General features: G+C 41.0%; 1 protein-coding gene across 1 annotated transcript in view; it reads left to right on the forward strand.

Annotated features, from left to right (window-relative positions):
* Psmd1 (proteasome 26S subunit, non-ATPase 1) overlaps window positions 1-17,139 on the forward strand; it is a 104,063-nt gene extending 86,924 nt beyond the window's left edge. Inside the window, exons 19-25 of the mRNA XM_090355020.1 lie at window positions 1,507-1,609; window positions 3,811-3,980; window positions 5,815-5,907; window positions 7,617-7,703; window positions 8,264-8,410; window positions 15,480-15,635; window positions 16,924-17,139. Coding sequence (XP_090211146.1) covers window positions 1,507-1,609; window positions 3,811-3,980; window positions 5,815-5,907; window positions 7,617-7,703; window positions 8,264-8,410; window positions 15,480-15,626 — 747 coding nt within the window. The 3' untranslated portion in view covers window positions 15,627-15,635; window positions 16,924-17,139. The remainder of the gene's footprint in view (window positions 1-1,506; window positions 1,610-3,810; window positions 3,981-5,814; window positions 5,908-7,616; window positions 7,704-8,263; window positions 8,411-15,479; window positions 15,636-16,923) is intronic.
* The last annotated feature ends 2,600 nt before the right edge of the window (window positions 17,140-19,739 follow it).

Consider the following 19,739-nt stretch of genomic DNA (forward strand, 5'->3'; position numbering starts at 1 on the left):
ATAGCTAGGTTTATAGGCATGAGCCACCGCACCCAGCTACTAATAAAAATTTTTAAACTCGCTTTTTACTATTAATTGGATAAACCTGTTTTATGTTTATATTGACTTTTAAAGTCCCATTTTCAATTTCATTGCATGCTTTCCTTTTTTGAGTGCTATTTTGTATTTAAATTGTCTAATTTACATACAATACTTTGCCCAATGTATTATTTTTGTAAGTTCATGAAATGTGTCATAAACCTTTCATACATAAATTTCTATCCTATATAAGGTAATGTAAGTGTTCATCTAAAATAAATTTCAGATCAAAGGAATTTGACCTGTTGAACCAGCGTAAACCAAATGTTAGGATTTTTAAAACTAGAAGGGAATTTAGTGGTGTTTTAATCATTCTGGGTTTTATAGTTAAAGTAAGACCTAGGGAAGTGACTTATAAATGGTTATTTTCTCAACAGTGACATCTCACTATTTTCCTCCAACTATAATCTATTGCTCCCTTGAATAAAAAATGAGAAGCATGCTTAAGAACAGTATTTTGTTAGCAGTTATTAGGATGCAGAATTAATAGTCAAAAAGTACGAGGGTGATTTTGTCCTCATAGGGTAAGAAAGCTACGTTTATTGAATGATGAGATGCCTTGTACATTATTACAATATATATGTTACCTTAAGTAATAAGTAAGTAGAAATGAAGAAACTAAGGTTCAGAAAAACTATAATAACCAGACACAGTAGTACATATGTATAGCCCCAGCTACTTAGGAAGTCAGGTAAGGGGATCATTTAGGCTCAGGAGTTCAAGACCTGCCTGGGCAACATTGTAAGACCCTATCTCAACAAAAAGAAAAGGCCCAGAAAAGCTTAGTGAGTTCCTCTAGTGGCTTGTAAGAGCAATGATATCTATAAGATACAGTTGTCTGAATCTATCACTCTGCCTTTGTGGGCCTCTCAGACCAAGACAAAGGCAGAAGGAAAGAGATTGGGGGGGGGGAGGAATTTCAGAAACTACAGAAAAGAGTAAAGAAGGGAACAAAAATTACTGGAAATCTCAGCCTGATTGTGAGCACATTTTCTGATTTGGTGTATTCCTTTAGATAAGTGTGCTGATTCTCAAGTCCACAGAAAATGAATGTGTGCACATATTGAAAATCTTTAGTGTATCAGTAATGTACTCACAGCACAACTGTAATTCTGAGTGCAGTCAAAGCCATAGACAGCTGACAGTAGTGCAAAATGAAATCGTATTCAGTGTTCCTTGAGCCCTTGAACCCAGCAGTGTAAGTGATGATTGAAAACAGACCAAATGCCCACAAGCAGGAAGTCGTAATAATACTCATGATGTCAAACACAGCACTGTTCTGCTTCATGTCTGGTCTACCTCCCTCTCTTCTACATGTTGTGAAATTCAGAACCCAGTCTCATTTACCATTTGAGCAACCTATTGGTTGCGCTTCACTGATACCACAAATAAATAGTTATTAAATGATTCCTTTTCTTGCTCCTTCAGGTGAATCAGTTTAGACAGCTATATTCCAAAGTCATCAACGATAAACATGATGATGTCATGGCCAAGTTTGGCGCTATTTTGGCCCAGGGCATCCTGGATGCAGGTAAGAATTTTTTCATCTTCCAACTGTACTTACTTATTTAAACCAAATTAATAAATAATTAATCTAGTATCCTAATTATGTGCCATAGTGGAGATTGAGTTTGAAGTAGATTATTTCTGGAAAACATCCAAGTACACATTTCTAGCTACAGTTCATAGAGATCCTTTTTATTTTAATTTTTTTTTAATTTTTGTATTCTCTTTAAGTAGGCTAATTGCCTAAACTGGCCTTCATTTTGCTATCCTCAGCTATCGAGGAATCCAGACAAGCATCACATGCCTGGCAATTTCTCAAGACCGCCCCAGGCTTGGTTGGGGCTGCAGGCATTCTGTTACTTGGGCATCTACCCTTGCTTTTTGGTGGTCATTTTGGACATGGATTTTCATGGACTTTTTTGCCCAAGCTGGCTTTTGGACTGTGGTCCTCAAATCTCAGTTCCTCAGAAGCTAAGAATACAGACATAAACTTCTAGTGCCCCTTTTAACTTTATTTGCTTGTTTGCTCTTATTTTCTTTTTTAGAGTCTCTTCTGGGTTTAATTTTCTTACTATTTGTTTTGAGCATGCCATCTGGCTCCAGAATTCATTTTTTGCCCACTACATTATGATTTCTTTCAATGAGAGAATGGTTTCTCTTAATATGTTACATTAACATCCTTTCATTGTTATTCCTTAACTTTATTATTGGGAACATCTCAGTGAGGTAAGAGGGAAAGAGCAGGGCCAGGAGTGTGGCCTAGCTGTGATTACTCGATGTCACATACAAAGAAAAAGCCGGAAGTGGTGCTGTGGCCCAAGAGTACTTTTGCTCAGTTAGTGCCCAGGCCCTAAGTTCAGGCCCCAGAACTGGCCAAAAAAAAAAAAAAATGCTGGGCGTGATCTCTCACACTGGTAATTCTAGCTACTCAGGAGGCTGAGATCTGAGGATCTCAGTTTAAAGCCAGGTTCAAAGCCAGCCTGGGCACTAAAAAGTCCCAGAGATTAAGTCTGGTGATTAATTGGAGATTCTTCTCTCCAGTTAATCACCAGAAAACCACATGTGGCTCTGTGGCTCAAGGGTAGGGCTGGAGCCTTGAGCTGAAGAGCTCAAGGACAGCCCCTAGGCCCAGAGTTCAAGTCCCATAACCAACAAAAAATAAATAAATAAATAAATAAATAAGGAAAGAATGAAACATATACTTAATTTACTTCATTGTTCTTGTATATGATTCTTTCTTCTTACTGTGTCTTTGTCTTGTGGAATTTAATTCCTTTTTTAACTTTATTTTTTATTTATTATTATTTGCCAGTCCTGGGCTTGAGCTCAGGGCCTGAGCCCTGTCCTTGGACTTTCTCAAGGCTATAGCTCTACTACTTGCGCCTCAGCCCCACTTCCAGCTTTTTTTATGTATATGGTACCAAGGAATAGAACCTCAGTCTTCGTGCATGCTAGGCAACACTCTACCACTAGACCAAATTCCCAGCTCCATAAAATCACATTTTTTGTGCCCTTCAATCTTGGTTGTTTTTTTGATGGTGGTGGTGGTGGTGGTGGTCATGGGAGTTGAACTCTGGGCCTGGGTGCTGTCCCTGAGCTTTTCAGCTCAAAGCTACTGCTCTACCACTTGAGCCACAGCACCACTTGTGGTTTTCTGGTGGTTAATTGGAGATAAAAGTCTCACAGACTTGGACTTTTCATGCCCAGGCTGTCTTTGAACCATGATCCTTAGATCTCAGCCTCCTGAATAGATAGGACAGGACTACAGGTGTTAGCTGTCAGCGTCAGCTCAGAGATAATTTTCTTTTTTTTTTTTTTTTTTTTTTTGACAGTCCTGGGCTTGAGCTCAGGGCCTGAGCACTGTCCTTGGACTTTCTCAAAGCTAGAGCTCCACCACTTGAGCCTCAGCACCACTGCTGCCTTTTTTTTTTCCTATGTATGTGGTACCGAGGAATCGAACCTGGGTCTTCATGCGTGCTAGGCAAGCACTTTTTACCACTAGGCCAAACTCCCGGCCTTAGAGACAATTTTCTTTTTCTTTTTCTTTTTTTTCTCAGAGATAATTTTCTAGAGAACCAGAGTGCTAGGATTACAGGCATGAGCCACTGGTGCCTAGCTCCATCTTAGTTTTCTTTTGAACTGCCACTTATAGACTTCTGTATTTCCTCTTGAGTTGTTGAAGTACTGCTGGATTGCTGTTCATGGCTTCTCTCTATTTTTCTACAGGTGGTCATAACGTCACAATCTCCTTACAGTCCAGGACTGGACACACTCATATGCCTTCCGTGGTTGGCGTCCTTGTCTTTACCCAGTTCTGGTTCTGGTTCCCTCTTTCACACTTCCTGTCATTGGCTTATACCCCAACCTGTGTCATTGGCCTTAACAAGGACTTAAAGGTTTGTTTGTGAGCCCTCATCATTGCAATGTAACCTATTCATAGTGTACACACACACACACACGATTCCTCTGAAATTTTAAAGAGAAGTCCATCTCCAATAGAGTATTTCCCTTCAGCTTGAGTCATCACCTTGGTTAGTGGAATGTGTTAGTGTAAGGTAAGTCTTAGAAACCCAGCTTCCTTACTAGCAATTAGGTACATATTTTGAGAGGGAATTGTGAAAGACAAATCTTAATGCAAGAATAAGGAAAGGATTTATAGACTACTCTAAGTGATTTTATTTAATCCTAAAGGTGGTGAAAGATTTCAGTCAGATAAGGTAAATGCATGAGGTTTACATTTTAGGAAGATTATTTTAGTATCAATAGAAGCTGTTACAGTGCTGTACCACAACTTGAATAAAAAGGAATAAAAAAAAAACTTAGGCTCTGGTAGCTCATGCATGTAATCCTAACTACCCAGAAGGCTGATACCTAAAAATCACAGTTTGAAACCAGCCAGGACAGGAAAGTCCTGGAGACTCTTATCTCCAATTAACTACAAAACAGAAGGGTTGCTATGGCTCAAAGTGGTAGAGCACTAACCTTGAACAAAAAAAGCTCAGAGAGAGCACCCAGACCCCAAGTTCAAGCCCCATGACTGACAAAAGTAAATGTGAAAAGAAAAAAAATAAATAAATAAAAATAAATTTAAAAAAGTAAATGTGGGGCGGGGGGGGGGGGGGGGAGGAATAAGGACCTAAACTAGCCAGGCTATGCTTGCTATTCAGGAGGCTAGATTCTGAGAATTTTAGTTCAAAGCCAGCACAGGCAGGAAAAGTCCATGCAACTCTTGTCTCCTATTAAGCACCAAAAAAGCCAAAAGTGGAGCTGTTGCTCAAATGGTTGATCACTAGCTTTGAACAAAAAAGCTCAAGGAGAGCACCCAGGCCCTGAATTCAAGTCCCAGGGCCAACACACACACAAACACACACACACACACACACACACACACACACACACACACACACACACGAGATGGGGGTAGGAGCAGGGGAAGCAGGAAGGAAGGAAGGACTTAAATCTTTGGTAATTAATGAAAGAGGACTTGAGACAAATATACTTTTTCAAATTTTGAAATACTAGAGTAACTGATGAAAGAGTTAACTACTAAAGAGAAAAGCAAAATAAGAACATTTTTCCTTGGTGATGGCAAAGAAAAATTCCAAGAATGAGGAATTCGGACAGAACGAAGCTAGTGAACAAGTGAACATAGGCTAAAGACTACATGCCCTATCATCACATTTTTTAAAATGGTTTTCCTTTACCAGTACGAGGGTTTGAACTCACACTCTTATCATTTGCGCCGTGCCTCTAGCCCTTTTTATGATATTTGTTTGTATTTAGATTTTTTTAGTCCTGTGATATGATGATTCATCTTGTTCTTCTGTAAAGATCCAAGGCTTTTTGACCTTTAAATAACTCTTATGTCTGGTCATCATCACCAACATTAAAATGTTTTGCCACATTACAGAATGGAAAAATTCTAGGCTGAAAAATTAACTGGTTGACTCTTTCATCATACTGATATGATGAAGCAAGTATTACTTGCTTAGATTGGGATCAGTTCCCAGTCCCTTACCTTTTTAACCTGCATGGAAACTGCATCTGAATGTTTGCTAAAAACATAGAACTTAAATGTTTGTGGGGCTTGACCTCAAGGCCTGAGTGCTGTCCCTGAGATCTTTTTTTTAAAGCTAATGCTCTACCATTTTGAGTTACACCTCCACTTCTAATACCTAAATCTTGATGCTGATTGTTTTACTTATTTACAAATTTCTTTCATTTCTTCAGATGCCGAAAGTTCAGTATAAATCAAACTGTAAACCATCCACATTTGCATATCCTGCCCCTCTGGAAGTTCCAAAAGAAAAAGAAAAGGAAAAGGTAGGCTTGTTGTTCCTTTGAGCAGCCAGTTATATAATGGAACCACAGTGTTTTCGTTGAGATTATTTTCACTGCATTAATCCTTTTCTTCTTGGGATTTAAAGTTCCGTGTTGTCAGAATCCCCACTACTGTCTCTTGAAAGTTTTCTTTGAGTATGCCAGTACACTGTGTGTCTGTGTACCACTGTCATTCTCCACAACCTGTCTTATTTTTATTTTAAAAATATAATCATAGCCGGGAGTTTGGACTAGTGATAGAGTGCTTGCCTAGCATGCACAAAGACCCGGGTTCAATTCCTCGGTAACGCATACATAGAAAAAAGCTGGAAGTGGTGCTGAAGCTCAAGTGGTAGAGCTCTAGCCTTGAGAAAGTCCAAGGACAGTGCTTAAACCCTGAGCTCAAGTCCAGGACTGGCAAAAAAAAAAGGGGGGGGGAACCATAATATTTTCAGTGTATATGGATCTCATTTTTTCCCAAGCTGCTGAGCAATACCTTCAAGTGTAGACTATCATTTGGTTTATCAAGCTATCAGATATACATTTAAGATTATTGCCAGGTATATGTGGCTTACACCTGTAATCCTAGCTACTCAGGAGGCTGAGATTTGAGGATCACAGTTCAAAGCTAGCCTGGGCACAAAGGTTTCTGAGATTCTTATCTCCAAATAAGCACCAGAAAACTGGAAGTGATGCTGTGGCTCAACGTGGTAGAGTGGTAGCTTGAGCTGAAGAGCTCAGGGACAACGCCCGGGCCAAGTTCAAGCCTCACGACTGACCAAAAAAAAAAAAAAAAGATTATTTCTCATCGTCTCTAGTACAGATGAAATAAGAATTTTTTCGAACACTTATATACTTGTGCAAGTACATCTTCTAGTTGGATAGAATTAGGTGTGGAATTATTTGTGCAAAGTAATACATGTTATTTTACAAGAATTAACTAATCTGCTTTTCAAAATGAATATAACATATTCCTGCCAATAACCTATAGGATACTCAGTGGTATGTAATAAAGATTGATACATTAAAAAATAAAAAGATGGATCACTTAAAGGGGTGCACTTGCCCATGAAATTATACCCACTAAAGTTATCCTTTCATGGTACTTATATATGAGAAAGTGGTCCTTTTCTTTTGATATATTGTTTCACATTACTCAGTTAAGGATTATTTGCTATAAGACTTGTTTATAAGTAGAAATAATTATATAATTGACCAAATTCATGAGTGTCAAGTGACAAATATCCTTGCTTCAGACCCCCTCTAAGGTACTGAAACAATCAGCTTGTCCAGTCATATTGCTCAGCTTTCCAAAACCCTGTTCTACCTTTGATTTGCTACTTGTCTCTGTGTATTGCCATTACAAGACAGCTGGTCATGAGAACATCTCTAGGACTAGAGGAAATTTCTGTGTCCTCCAGTGTTTTCCCTATAAAGCAAGAAAGGATATAACACTCAGATTTTTTTATCTGAGAAGTAGGGCAGCACATTCATATCCTGAGTAGGCTATAGGAGCCAAGATTCACCTGGTGACAGTAGTTGTAAGTTATGTAAATACTCAGCTTGCTTTTCCCATGTATTCCCCAATTATTTTGTTCTTTATAATACTTGCTGCCAGGAAATAAGAAAATTCAGGAAGTGATACTAAATTCTCTTTGAACTTAAGTCTTACATGTAGGTAACAGATTACAATAATTTATCTTGTTCTCTAGGTTTCTACTGCTGTGCTATCTATTACTGCCAAAGCTAAAAAGAAAGAAAAGGAAAAAGAAAAAAAGGAGGAAGAAAAAATGGAAGTGGTAGGTATACCTTACTGGCTATATGAGTTAGATGTATCTCATCTTTATCATGATTTAGTCTTTATTACGTAAACGTGATTATGCTTTGTTTATGCCTTTTTACAGATTCATTATTCTGTTCTCAGCATACAGAATCATATCCTACTATTAGAAAAATCTAGATTATCCGTTTGTACAATGAATGAAAGGACACCAATCAGGAATGAGTTCCTAGAGAAAAATGATGATTAAAATGGGTTTTGAAGGGCAGAGTAACATCCATGGAGGTTCTAGAAGGAGAAAGAAAACACCTTTGAGAATGAAGCATTATCATTTGTTTCAATAGATTCTCTTTTTTTGATCTCTGCTGGTGGAAAATCTTGTCCTTTAAGACCAATGCAAATGCCTTTCTTACCCTAAGCAAAGTTACTCTCCCTTCTCGAGTCTAATAGCTTTTGACTCAAACTTCCATTGTATATATCACTGTATTTTGCACCTCATAGTTACTCCCTAAGTAGAATGTTACTCAGTGACATAGAACAAACGTGAACATTTATTGAGTTGCCTTTTTCTCCCACTAGGATGAGGCAGAGAAAAAGGAAGAAAAAGAGAAGAAAAAGGAACCTGAGCCAAACTTCCAATTATTGGATAACCCAGCTCGAGTTATGCCTGCCCAGCTTAAAGTCTTAACCATGCCAGAGACCTGTAGATACCAGCCTTTCAAACCAGTAAGTAACTGGCTGCTCTAAGAGCTATATATGGGGGGAGGGGAGGGGTCATCTGTGTATATGATATTGAATGAATCACAATTATGCTCGTATCCCAAGAAATTGGAACAACTTTACTAATACTTATAAGTCTATTCTTAGCAAAAAAAAAGAGGGCATTTCCTCTTTCATCTAGATTTTAAAGTGCTTTACCCTGTGAACTCCTCCCCTCTTGTGCCACAGACTTTGCTAAGACAGCATGGTGATTAGAAACAAACAGTAGAGCTGGATATGCCAGATTTGAGCCTTGATTCTTAGCCCACATACCACTTCTGTTTACCTCACTTTCCACATGAAACAAGACAAGCCATTTAATTTGTTTGTGTTTCAGTTTCTTCATCAGTGAAATTTATATGGAAGTAACCTTTTTTTTTTTTTTTGCCAGTCTTGGGCTTGAGCTCAGGACCTAAGCACTGTCCATGGACTTTCTCAAGGCTAGAGCTCTGCCACTTGAGCCTCAGCACCACTTCCAGCTTTTTTTTTCTATGCATGTAATACCGAGGAATGGAACCTGGGGTCTTCGTGCATACTAGGCAAGCACTCTACCACTAAGCCAAACTCCCAGCCCTATGGAAGTAACTTTTGAGGATGCTGCAAACATTAAATAGGTTGTTGCTTGTTAAATACTTAAAATGGTGCATCCAGTGATTTAACACTACCTGATCTATAATAATAATTGAATAAACTGACAACCCCAAAGAAGTATATTCATTGTCTGAGCTGGAACTCATTTCATTCTAGCGATATCTTCCACATTCAGCATCTATAAATTTCTCTTGCCAGTTGAGCTATATCTCAACATATATATTAAGAAACAACTAGTAAATATAGTATATGAAATAATATTGTGTGTACGTGTGTGCATGAGCTCACATGTGCACCCTAGTAGTAGAACTTGACCTCAAGGGCTGGACATTGTTCTTCAGCTCTTTGAGTAAAGGATGGTATTCTGCTACTTGAGCCACACCTCCACTTTCAGGTTTGTTTGTAAGAGTGGCCTGGTGAGCTACCAGCACCCACCTAGAGATACTTAGCCCTCATTCTTTGTTATAAAGAGCTAAAATCAGAAAGGCATATGTTCAAGACCATGAAGCCATATGAACACACTGGTAACTACAAGTTGAAATCCTGTGATTATTGAACTTATACTCAAAATAAGTCTGAGACAGGCTGGGAGTTGGGCCTAGTGGTAGAGTACTTGCCTAACATGCACGAAGACCTGGATTCAATTCCTCTGTGACACACAGAAAAAGCCAGAAGTGGTGCTGTGACTCAGGTGGGAGAGTGCTAAACTTGAAGAAAGCCCAGGACTGGCAAAAACATAAAAAGCCTGAGATAGCTATAAAAATTGATCCATCTTGCTGGGCCTGGGTAGCTCATGCCTGTAATCCTAGCTACTTAGGAAGCTGAGATCTGAGGATCAAGGTTCAAAGCCATCCAGGCACAAAAGGACCTGAAACTCTTATCTCCAATTAACCTCTAGAAAACAGGAAGTGGGGCTTAGCTCAAGGGTAGGGCAGTAGCATTGAGCCGAAGAGCTCAGGGACAATGCCCAGGCCAGAGATCAAGCCCCATGACCTCCCCCCCACCAAAAAAAAAATTGATCCATCTGTAGATGTGCAAGCAAAAGTAGACTAACAAAGACTTGTCAGTTGATTGGCTGACTGTCAAAGGTTTAGCCCACTCTGAGAACAAAGATTGGGGTATTTTGTGTACCCAGGGCTGGGAGTTTGGCCTAGTGGTAGAGTGCTTGCCTAGCATGCACGATGGCCTGGGTTCGATTCCTCGGTACCACATACATAGCAAAAAGCCAGAAATGGTGCTGTGGCTCAAGTGGTAGAGCCCTAGCCTTGAGAAAAATCCAGGGACAGTGCTCAGGCCCTGAGCCCAAGCCCAGGACTGGCAAAAAAGAAGAAGAAGAAGAAGAAGACGAAGAAGAAGAAGAAGAAGAAGAAGAGGAGGAGGAGGAGGAGGAGGAGGAGGAGGGGGAGGAGGAGGAGGAGGAGGAGGAGGAGGAGGAGGAAGAAAATGTCTACCAAATCATTAATAGCTAACTAGTAACCTGACTAAATAGAGATATTAGGGCAACACATATAAGATATGGCTAGGAACTTGTGGCTCACTCTTATAACCCTAGTTACTCAGGAGACTGAGAGTTCAAAGTCATATCAGGCAGAAAAGTCCATGAGACAGTCCAGTTAAGTAGCCAAAAGCTAGAACTGGAGGTGTAGGTGGTAGAGAACCAGTCTTGAGTGAAAAAGCCAAGCTGGGCACTGGTGGCTTATGCCTGTAATCCTAGCTACTCAGGTGGCTGAGATCTGAAGATCGAGGTTCAGAGCCAGCCTGGGTAGGAAAGTCTATCAAAGTCTTAACTCCAATTAACCAGCAGAAAACCATAAGTGGTGCTGTGGCTCCCCTTGTGCACAAGGGGGAAAAAAGGGTCAGGGACAGTGCACAGACTCTCAGTTCAAGCGCCATGACTAAGAAAAAGAAAAAGCCAAGGAAGAGGCCCTGAGTTTAAGCCCTAATACCAGTATAATTGCTTAATTTAGATGGATGGATAGATGGATTAGAAACAGAGATATTGGCAAGGATGTTACTAATGAAAACAGTTTGGGACTCTAAGAAGTGAAAACAAGGTTTTTTGCTATTTGTTTTTGGCTGGTTTTTGTTTGTTTTCCTTTGTAACTTTTTTTTTTTCTGTACCCTTTGACTTATATATGTTTATCTGTTTGGGGAAGGGGAAGCACAGAAATGGAGGAACAAAAGGTGAACAAATGCTGCAGTGCACTATGTTGAAAACTGCTGGGAGCAGTGGCTCACACCTATAATCCTAGCTACTCTGGAGGTTGAGATCTGAGGATCAAGGTTCAAAGCCAGCCCAGGCACAAAAGGACCTGAGACTCTTATCTCCAATTAACCTCTAGAAAATGGGAAGTGGGGCTAGGACAAAAACCATTCAAGCCCCTTGGCAGAGAGGGGTGGGGAGGGGGAGGAGGAGGGAGGGGGAGGAATGAGCTACACAACTTGTGGGGAAAGGAGATGAGGGTGAGAGGAGAGAACTGGGAGAAAACAAGGGAAGAGGTGACACTGTTAAAAAAGAAATGTACTCATTACCTGATGTATGCAACGTAACCCCTCTGTACATCACCTTTACAATAATAATAAAATAAAATTTTAATGATAATAACAACATTTTTAAAAATAAAATCAGAGGCAGCAAATGGGGCTTAGTTGTAGAGTGCTTGCCTAGCATGCATGAAACCGTGAGTTTGGTTCTTCCATACCACATACACAGAAAAAGCCAGAGTGGTGCTATGACTCAAGTAGTAGAGCAAAAGAAGCCCAGAGACAGTGCCCAGGAGCCTCAGGACTGGCAAAAAAAAAATTAACTAATTAATTAAATTTTGAAAAATCTTGAAAGAAAGCAGGTTTGGCAGTCCCTCAAAAAGTCAAAAGAGTCAAATTTTGTCTTACCCTATAATATGATTCTATTCTTAGGTACATGAAAATGTGCAAGTAAGATGAAAGCTATGTCCACACAGAAACTCGGACACTAATGTTCGTATCATTCTTTTTTTTTTTTCCTCCTTGGTCTTGAACTCTAGACCTGGGTGCTGTCCTTGCGCTCTTCAGCTCAAAGCTAGTACTCTACCACTTGAGCCACAGTGCCACTTCTGTTTTTCTGGAGATAAAAGTTTCACAGATTTGCGTGCCCAGGCTGGCTTTGAACCGTAGTCCTCAGATCCCAGCCTCCTGAGTAGCTAACATTACAGGCCTTGGAGGATTGGAACAGTGGTCATATACTCTGTGTTCTTGCCATGGGAATCAGCAGTAAAAGCAGTGTCTAGTCAAAATATATTCTCTTCAAGAAAAGCAAACCTGCTTAGGAAGAGTTAGGGCTTCGTGTTTGTGGCTATGTTTGTTGGAAGAGGGAAAGGAGTTGGCAGTTCGTGAAGGCACACCAGGTTTGCAGCATGGCAGGGCAGAATGGTAGTGAGTGAAAATTGGATTAGGTTTAGCTGCAGAGACGGCTATAGGCACAGGAGTCATTTCACTGATGAGCCTGGGCTGCTTTTGCCTGCCCAGAATGTGCTGTGGTAGAAATGTGCTTTTCCCAGATGTGCCGCCACCATTGACTGATTGAATTACAGAGCGCAGCTTTCCATTTCCTTTGACACAGGCGAGCAAGCAGAATGAGATTAGCACACCACAGATGGGTGAAGAGTTTGATGTTTAGATTTACCTTCTGCTAATATATTGAGAGAGGACCGAATAGAATTGCTTCAGTCTTCTACTTTTCTTTTGTTCTCATGTGTCTTCTCATTTCTTGCATCACAAGGACTTAAGAGATTACAATGAAACATGTAGGTGTCTGCTCTCTGTGTTATTTTTTATTTTCTCCATCATTCTGGAATTTCTGGAGGAAAACTTGGCTTTTTTTTTTTTCAATTGAAAAGATGATGAGCAAGGGGTTATAGTTGCATAAATAAGATAATGAATAAATTTGTTTTTAAACACTGTTACCTCATTCCTCATTTTCTCCTTCTTACCCTTCCTACTCCCTTTCTCCCCAACCTGTTCCTATTCAACATAGTGTCAAGTGAGGGTCAATGCTACATTGGTTCCTCCCTCCTTTGTCCTGCCATCTCTGGTTCCCTTTCCCTTCCACGTCTGGAATGGTCTTATATACAGGACACAAGACACAGAAAACCAAGAGAAATGAAAAACAAAAAGAACAAAACTGCATGCAGGACATAAGAAGAACCTCTTATTTCCATGTCTTGAGAGTTCATGTTGATATGCTTCATTGTAGATGGACCTATGCACTACGCAATTGGGTTATTGAGATCCCCTATTAAGAATATCATAGAGCCAGTGGAAGTGGTACTATGGCTCAAGTGGTAGAGTGATAGCCTTGAGCTGAAGAGCTCAGGGCCAACGCCCAGGCCCAGAGTTCAAGTACCATGACCGACAAAAAATAAAATAAAATATTATAGAGCCAGGCCGGGAGTTTGGCCTAGTGGTAAGAGTGCTTGCCCTACATCCACAAAGATTTGATTCCTCAGTACCACATATTGGAAAAGGCCAGAAGTGGTACTGTGGCTCAAGTGGTAGACCTTTAACCTTGAGAAAGCCTGAGGACGGTACTTAGGCCCTGAGCTCAAGCCCCGGGACTGGCAGGGAAAAAAAAAAAAGAAGAATATCATAGAGCCAAGCCGAGGGCCACACCTGTAATCCTAGCTACTCAGGAGGCTGAGATCTTAGGATCACAGTTCAGAGCCAGCTCAGGCATGAAAGTCCATGAGACTCTTATCTCCAGTTAACCACCAGAAGACCAGAAGTGGCACAAGGAGTAGAACACTACATTGAACCAACACAAAAAAAATCATAGATATGATTCAATATGTGGCTTAGTGGTGGAGTGTTTGCCTAGTATGCATGAAACCCTGGGTTTGATTCCTTAGTACTACATAAACAGAAAAGAAAAAGGCATAAATGATGCTGTGGCTCAAGTGGTAGAGTACTAGCCTTGAGTAAAAGCAGCTCAGGGATACTGCCCAGGCTCTAAGTTCATATCCCAGGATGGATGGATGGAAGGAAAGAAGGAAGGAAGGAAGGAAGGAAGGGAAGGGAAGGGAGGGAGGCGGAGGGAGGGAGGGAGGAAGAAAAGAAAGAAAGGGGGAAGGGAAGGAAGAAAGGAAGGAGAAAGAAGAAGGAAGGAGAGAGAAAAGAAAATATTATAGACATATTCTAGTTTTTACAAAAGTGGAAAACCATGCAACCCACTTCTCTTTGGGTCTGCCTTACTTCACTTGGCTTTTTTGTGTGTATTTCTCTTGCATGTCAAACTGAGAGGCTTGTTAAGATGCAGATCCAGGATGGAGCACTTTTTTACTTTTGTATGTCTTTGTGAGTTGGTTCTGGGGCCTACTGTTCTTGCTTGGCTTTTAACCAAAGCTGGTATTCTACTAGTTGATCTACCACTCTACTTCTGGCATTTTGGTAGTTCATTGAAGGCAATCTCATGGACTTTCCTGGCAGACTGGCTTCAAACTGTAATCTCTGAATCTCAGGCTCCTGAGTAGCTAGCATTACGGGCATGAGCCACTTGCTCCCGATTTTTTCTTTTTTTTTCTTTTTTTTTTTTGCCAGTCCCAGGGCTTAACCTCAGGGCCTAGACCCTGTCCTTGGTCACTTTTTGCTCAAGGCTAGCACTCTGCCTCTTGAGCCACAGCACCACTTCTGACTTTTTCTGTGAATATGGTACCAAGGAATCAAACTCAGGGTTTCGTGCATGCTAGGGGAGCACTCCACCACTAGGCCACTGTCTTGAGTAGGAAGGCACTGAAATGCCAAATTAAAATAATAAACATTGAGGGTTGGAGGCTCTGGCTTAGGTGTGAGAGTGTCAGCTAGTGAGCTAAAGCATTAGATCAAGACTTCAAATCCCCATCTCAGGAAAAAAATATAAATATTCTACCTGCAGTCAAAGTAAAGTTAGTTTTCAGCTCTTTGGCCAGGAGACACTTCTTAAATTGAGATGCAGCTTTCAAACAGAGCCACATTTAGAGCCACAGGGATAAAGTTTTTGTTTGGTAGGGGTTTTTCCTTTTTTTAAATTTTGTTTGTTGGTGTCAGTCCTGGGACCAACTCCGAGCTGGGTGCTGTCCATGAGCTTATTTTGCTCAAGGAGAGCACTCTACCACTTGAGCTGCAGCTCTTCTTTCGGCTTTTTTGGTAATAGAGTGGAGATGAGTCTCACAGACTTTCCTATCTGGGATGACTTTAAACTATGATCCTTAGATTGCAATCTCCTAAATATGGAGGATTACAGGTGTGAGCTACTGGGGCTCAGCATGGGATATTTAACACTCCATAGGGGCTACAATTGTCTTTATTCTAATGTGGCTCCCCCTCAGTCATTACCTGGCGAATCACCAAGTACTATTTAGCAGGTCTCCGTGCGCCTTTGTAAGTGTAGAACATGTGGAAACCTGAGTGAGGCTGATATGGTGCTGTGTTTCAGCTCTCCATTGGGGGCATCATAATTCTGAAGGACACCAGTGAGGACATTGAAGAGCTGGTGGAACCTGTGGCAGCACATGGCCCAAAAATTGAGGAGGAAGAGCAAGAGCCAGAGCCCCCAGAGCCATTTGAATACATTGATGATTAAGGACCACAGGTGAGTGCTCACCATAATCACTTCAGGAAGACTTGGCAAGGACGTGGTCTCACCTTGCTCTTCTCGTGGGCATGCCTTCTGTATCGGAAACTTGCCCACTTTTTGACCCCTTCTGTATATATATAAAAGCACAGGTTCTCTTTTCTTTCTTCTTTGACTCTCAACCTGAAATAGTATAATGTACCATGTTATTCACAGTGGCTAGTCTGTAACTATTTTTAGAGCTTCCTACAGAGATAGGAAGCTTGCTGCAGAGTGTAAATATACTGTACATCTTCCATAGAGAAAATTCTGCTGTAGGCGCCTTGCTGTGGGTCAGTTAGACTTATGAGAAGCACCGGTAGCCCGGCACTGACGTGCTTGATGGAGCAGTCACACCTCAGAGGTGCTGAAGACGTGATGCTTCTAGAAACTTTGGATTCATACAGGTGGAAAGGATGTTAAAGTCGATCTTTAGATTTAAAAGATAGGAATAATTTAATTGTATGAGATTAATGCTCAGTTCTCCTGTGTGTTTTTAATACTTATCACATGTATGAAGGCTCTTGTGAATGATAATTGGGTTTTTCTAATGATGTCATCCTATTGCAATTTCAAAAAAAATAAGAATTTATTACTCGTGAAGGAAAATTAGAACTTTATAACTTATTTCACTCTGTTCAAATAAAAAGTACATTTAGGGATGGACACATGGCTCAAGGCCCTAAATTCATACTCTTATTACTTTTTCCCCAAATAACCCCCCCCCAAAAAAAATAAATAAATGGAAGCATTTTTAGGTTGCAAATCTAGCATAGCATTACACATTGATTAGCAGTTTTACAAAAATCTCAGCTATATTAAGACAATATTTGCTGTTCATAATAAAATGTATTCCTGCCTCAGAATAAGGCAGAGAAAAGGGGAGATACACTGCTTTCTCCACCACTTAAGCCTACTGTTGAGAATTAGCATTCAGCCCTGGTTTCCTAAGCTTTACTCACCAGCACGCAACGGTGTATTGTGACTGCTCAGACCATGACACATTGACCTTAGTCAGTCAGCTAATGCAGCCTTTCTTGGTTCCTTATTGAAATCTCCCAATTATGGGCTTCAGAGCAGCTAACCATGGAACAGCTCAGAGGTCTGTTGGCTTCTTGAACAAAGTATGGATGCCGAGGCAGAGTTGGGGACCGGTTCTAGTTATCATCTGCTGGTAGTTGTGGATTTTATTGTTATTGTTTTTAAGTAATTTTGAAACAAAGAATGACGTCAACTCCTACCATCACAACCCATTCCTCTATCCCAGGATCTCATTGGCTTACCTAAGAAGACTCCAGGCTCATGTTGGAAATGCCTGTGAGGGACCTCGTGCTGAGACTGCCGCTCAATGCATGTATCATTGCCTCTGTGCTCATCTGAAGAACCTTGTCTCCGAGTCTTTGGTTGAAGAGAAGATATATGACTATTTAGTGTGTTCTTTCACAGAACTTGGTTTTGAAATAAATATATTAAAATCTCCAGACATTAGTCTGTTATTTTTTTTTCTCCCCCAGTAAGCCAGGCAGACTGCGTCAGGATGCTGAGGCAGGTTGATCTTGAGTTTGAGACCAACCTGAGCTACATTAAAAATAGAGTCTGAGGGCCGGGAATTTGGCCTAGTGGTTAAAGTGCTTGCCTAGCATGCACGAAGACCCGGGTTTGATTCCTTGGTACCACATATATAGAAAAACCCGGAAGTGGTGCTGAGGCTCAAGTGGTAGAGTTCTAGCCTTGAGAAAGTCCAAGGACAGTGCTCAGGCCCTGAGCCCACGCCCAGGACTGGCAAAAATAAATAAATAATAAAAATAGAGTCTGAGGGGCTGGGAGTTTGGCCTAGTGGTAGAATGCTTGCCTAGCATGCACAAAGACCCAGGTTCGATTCATCTGTACTACATCCTTAGGAAAAAGCCAGAAATGGTGCTATGGCTCAAGTGGTAGAGCGCTAGCCTTGAGCAAGTCCAAGGACAGTGCTCAGGCTCTGAGCTCAAGCCCAAGACTGGCAAAAAAAAAAAAAAAAGTTGAGTCTGAAAGACTTTTTTTTTCCCTCATTCTCTCACTGTTCTGAGGATGGAATCCAGAGCCTTGTAACATACTAAAAGTATGTACTTTATTGCTGAATTGCATCTCTAGCTTAGGTTTTAAGTCTGGAAAACAAACAAACAAACAAAACTCCTGAATAGCTCAGCCCTAACACAATCATCTACAGTCTTGCTGTTAAGTCCAGGTCTAAAGGTTACTGATCCCCAAGGATGGCTCTACTCAGTTAATTTCATTGTGTCCCCTGTTTGTAAATTCCTTATTTCCTCAATATCAGATGATTCTACAAAAGAGATTATCTCATTTCCTAGCCTCTCATTAGCTATGTCCTTCCTGTTCAAGCTCTTAACATTGCTTGTATTTCGGACAGTTATCTCTTGAATTTCCCTTAATATACAAAATGCTGAAAAGAACAGAAGTTTCTCAGTGATGTCACTGTCCAGAGTTGAGTAATGTGGGCAGGATGATATATTTGCTGGCTGCCTGCCAAAGCTATTTCATTCCTTCCAAAATAATAGATTGAGCTTTTGGAGGCAGTCAACACTAGTCTTATTAGGCAATGCACTAGTTCTTATTAGGCAGTGCAGTTCAGAATTTAAATCTTGAGAAGGCTATAGCTTTGAAAGTATACCTTATAAGCCAGGCGTGGTAGCTCACACCTGTAATCCTAGCTACTCAGGAGGCTGAGATCTGAGGATCGTGGTTCAAAGCTAGCTCTGGTACTGAAGTCTGAGACTCTTATCTCCAGTTAACCACTAAGAAACCGGAAGTTGTGCTGTGGCTGGAAGGGTAGGGTGGTAGCCTTGAGCTGAAGAGCTCAGGGACAGCACCCAGGCCCAGAGTTTAAGCCCCATGACTGACCAAAAAAAAAAAAAATGCATACTATATAGTTGAATGGCAGCTTGGATCTGATTATGGTAGTACTCTGTTTTTCTGATATTTATTTTTCCATAGAATATTTCTTAGGAAGCTGAGAGCTGGTAGTTCATGCCTGTAATCCTAGCTACTCTGAATTCTGAGAATCACACCAACAACAATAACAAAAGATTTCTTAGAGAGTGCATGGCACTGAGAGCTAACATGCTGGAATTAAATCATGTGGACAAGATAGGAACTTGAGGTGGCATGTTTAATAGAAGAAGCAGGGCCGGGAGTATGACCTAGTGGTAGAGTGCTTGGCTAGCATGCACAAAGCCCTGGGTTCAATTCCTCAGTACCACATATACAGAAAAAACTAGAGATGACACTGGTAGAGCACTAGCCTGGAGAAAGCCCAAGGACAGTGCTCAGGCCCTGAATTCAAGCCCCAGGACTAGCAAAATTAAAAAGGGGCCAGGAGTTTGGCCTAGTGGAAGAGTGCTTGTTTAGCATGCATGAAGACCCAGGATCGATTCCTCGGTACAACATACATAGAAAAAAGCTGGAAGTGGTGTTGTGGTTCAAGTGGTAGAGTTCTAGCCTTGAGAAAGTCCAAGGACAGTGCTCAGATCCTGAGTTCAAGGCCCAGATTTGGCAAAAATAAATAAAAGCAGGAAGCCTGGCAGCAACCCACTCCTAAAGGTGCCATGGGACACTATTCCAGAGTACAAGTGAGATAGACAGCCATGAAACCAGTGGAAGTAATGTTGTTGGAGTATTTTTAATGTATGCATGCATGCCAGTACTAGAGCTTGAACCCAGGGCCTGGGTACTGTCTCTCTTTTGCTCAAGGCTGGTACTCTACCACTTGATCCTCTACTTCTGGCTTTTTGGCTGTTAATTGTTAATAAGAGACAAGTGTCACAGACTTTCCTTCCTGTCCTGGCTTTGTACCTCTACTTCCAGCTTTTTGGTTATTAACAGGAGAAAAGTGCCAGCTGGGCATGGTGGCTTAAGCTTGTAATCCTAACTACTCAGGAGGCTGAGATCTGAGGATCAAAGTTCAAAGCCTGTCCAGGCACAAAAGACCTTGAGACTCTTATCTTTAATTAACCACTAGAAGACAGGAAGTAGGTCTGTGGCTAAAGGGATAGGGTGGTAGCCTTGAGCTGAAGAACTCAGGGACAG

Source organism: Megascapheus bottae, chromosome 21 (assembly GCF_031878675.1).
Source record: "Megascapheus bottae isolate mThoBot1 chromosome 21, mThoBot2.hap1, whole genome shotgun sequence".
Lineage (NCBI taxonomy): Eukaryota > Metazoa > Chordata > Mammalia > Rodentia > Geomyidae > Megascapheus > Megascapheus bottae.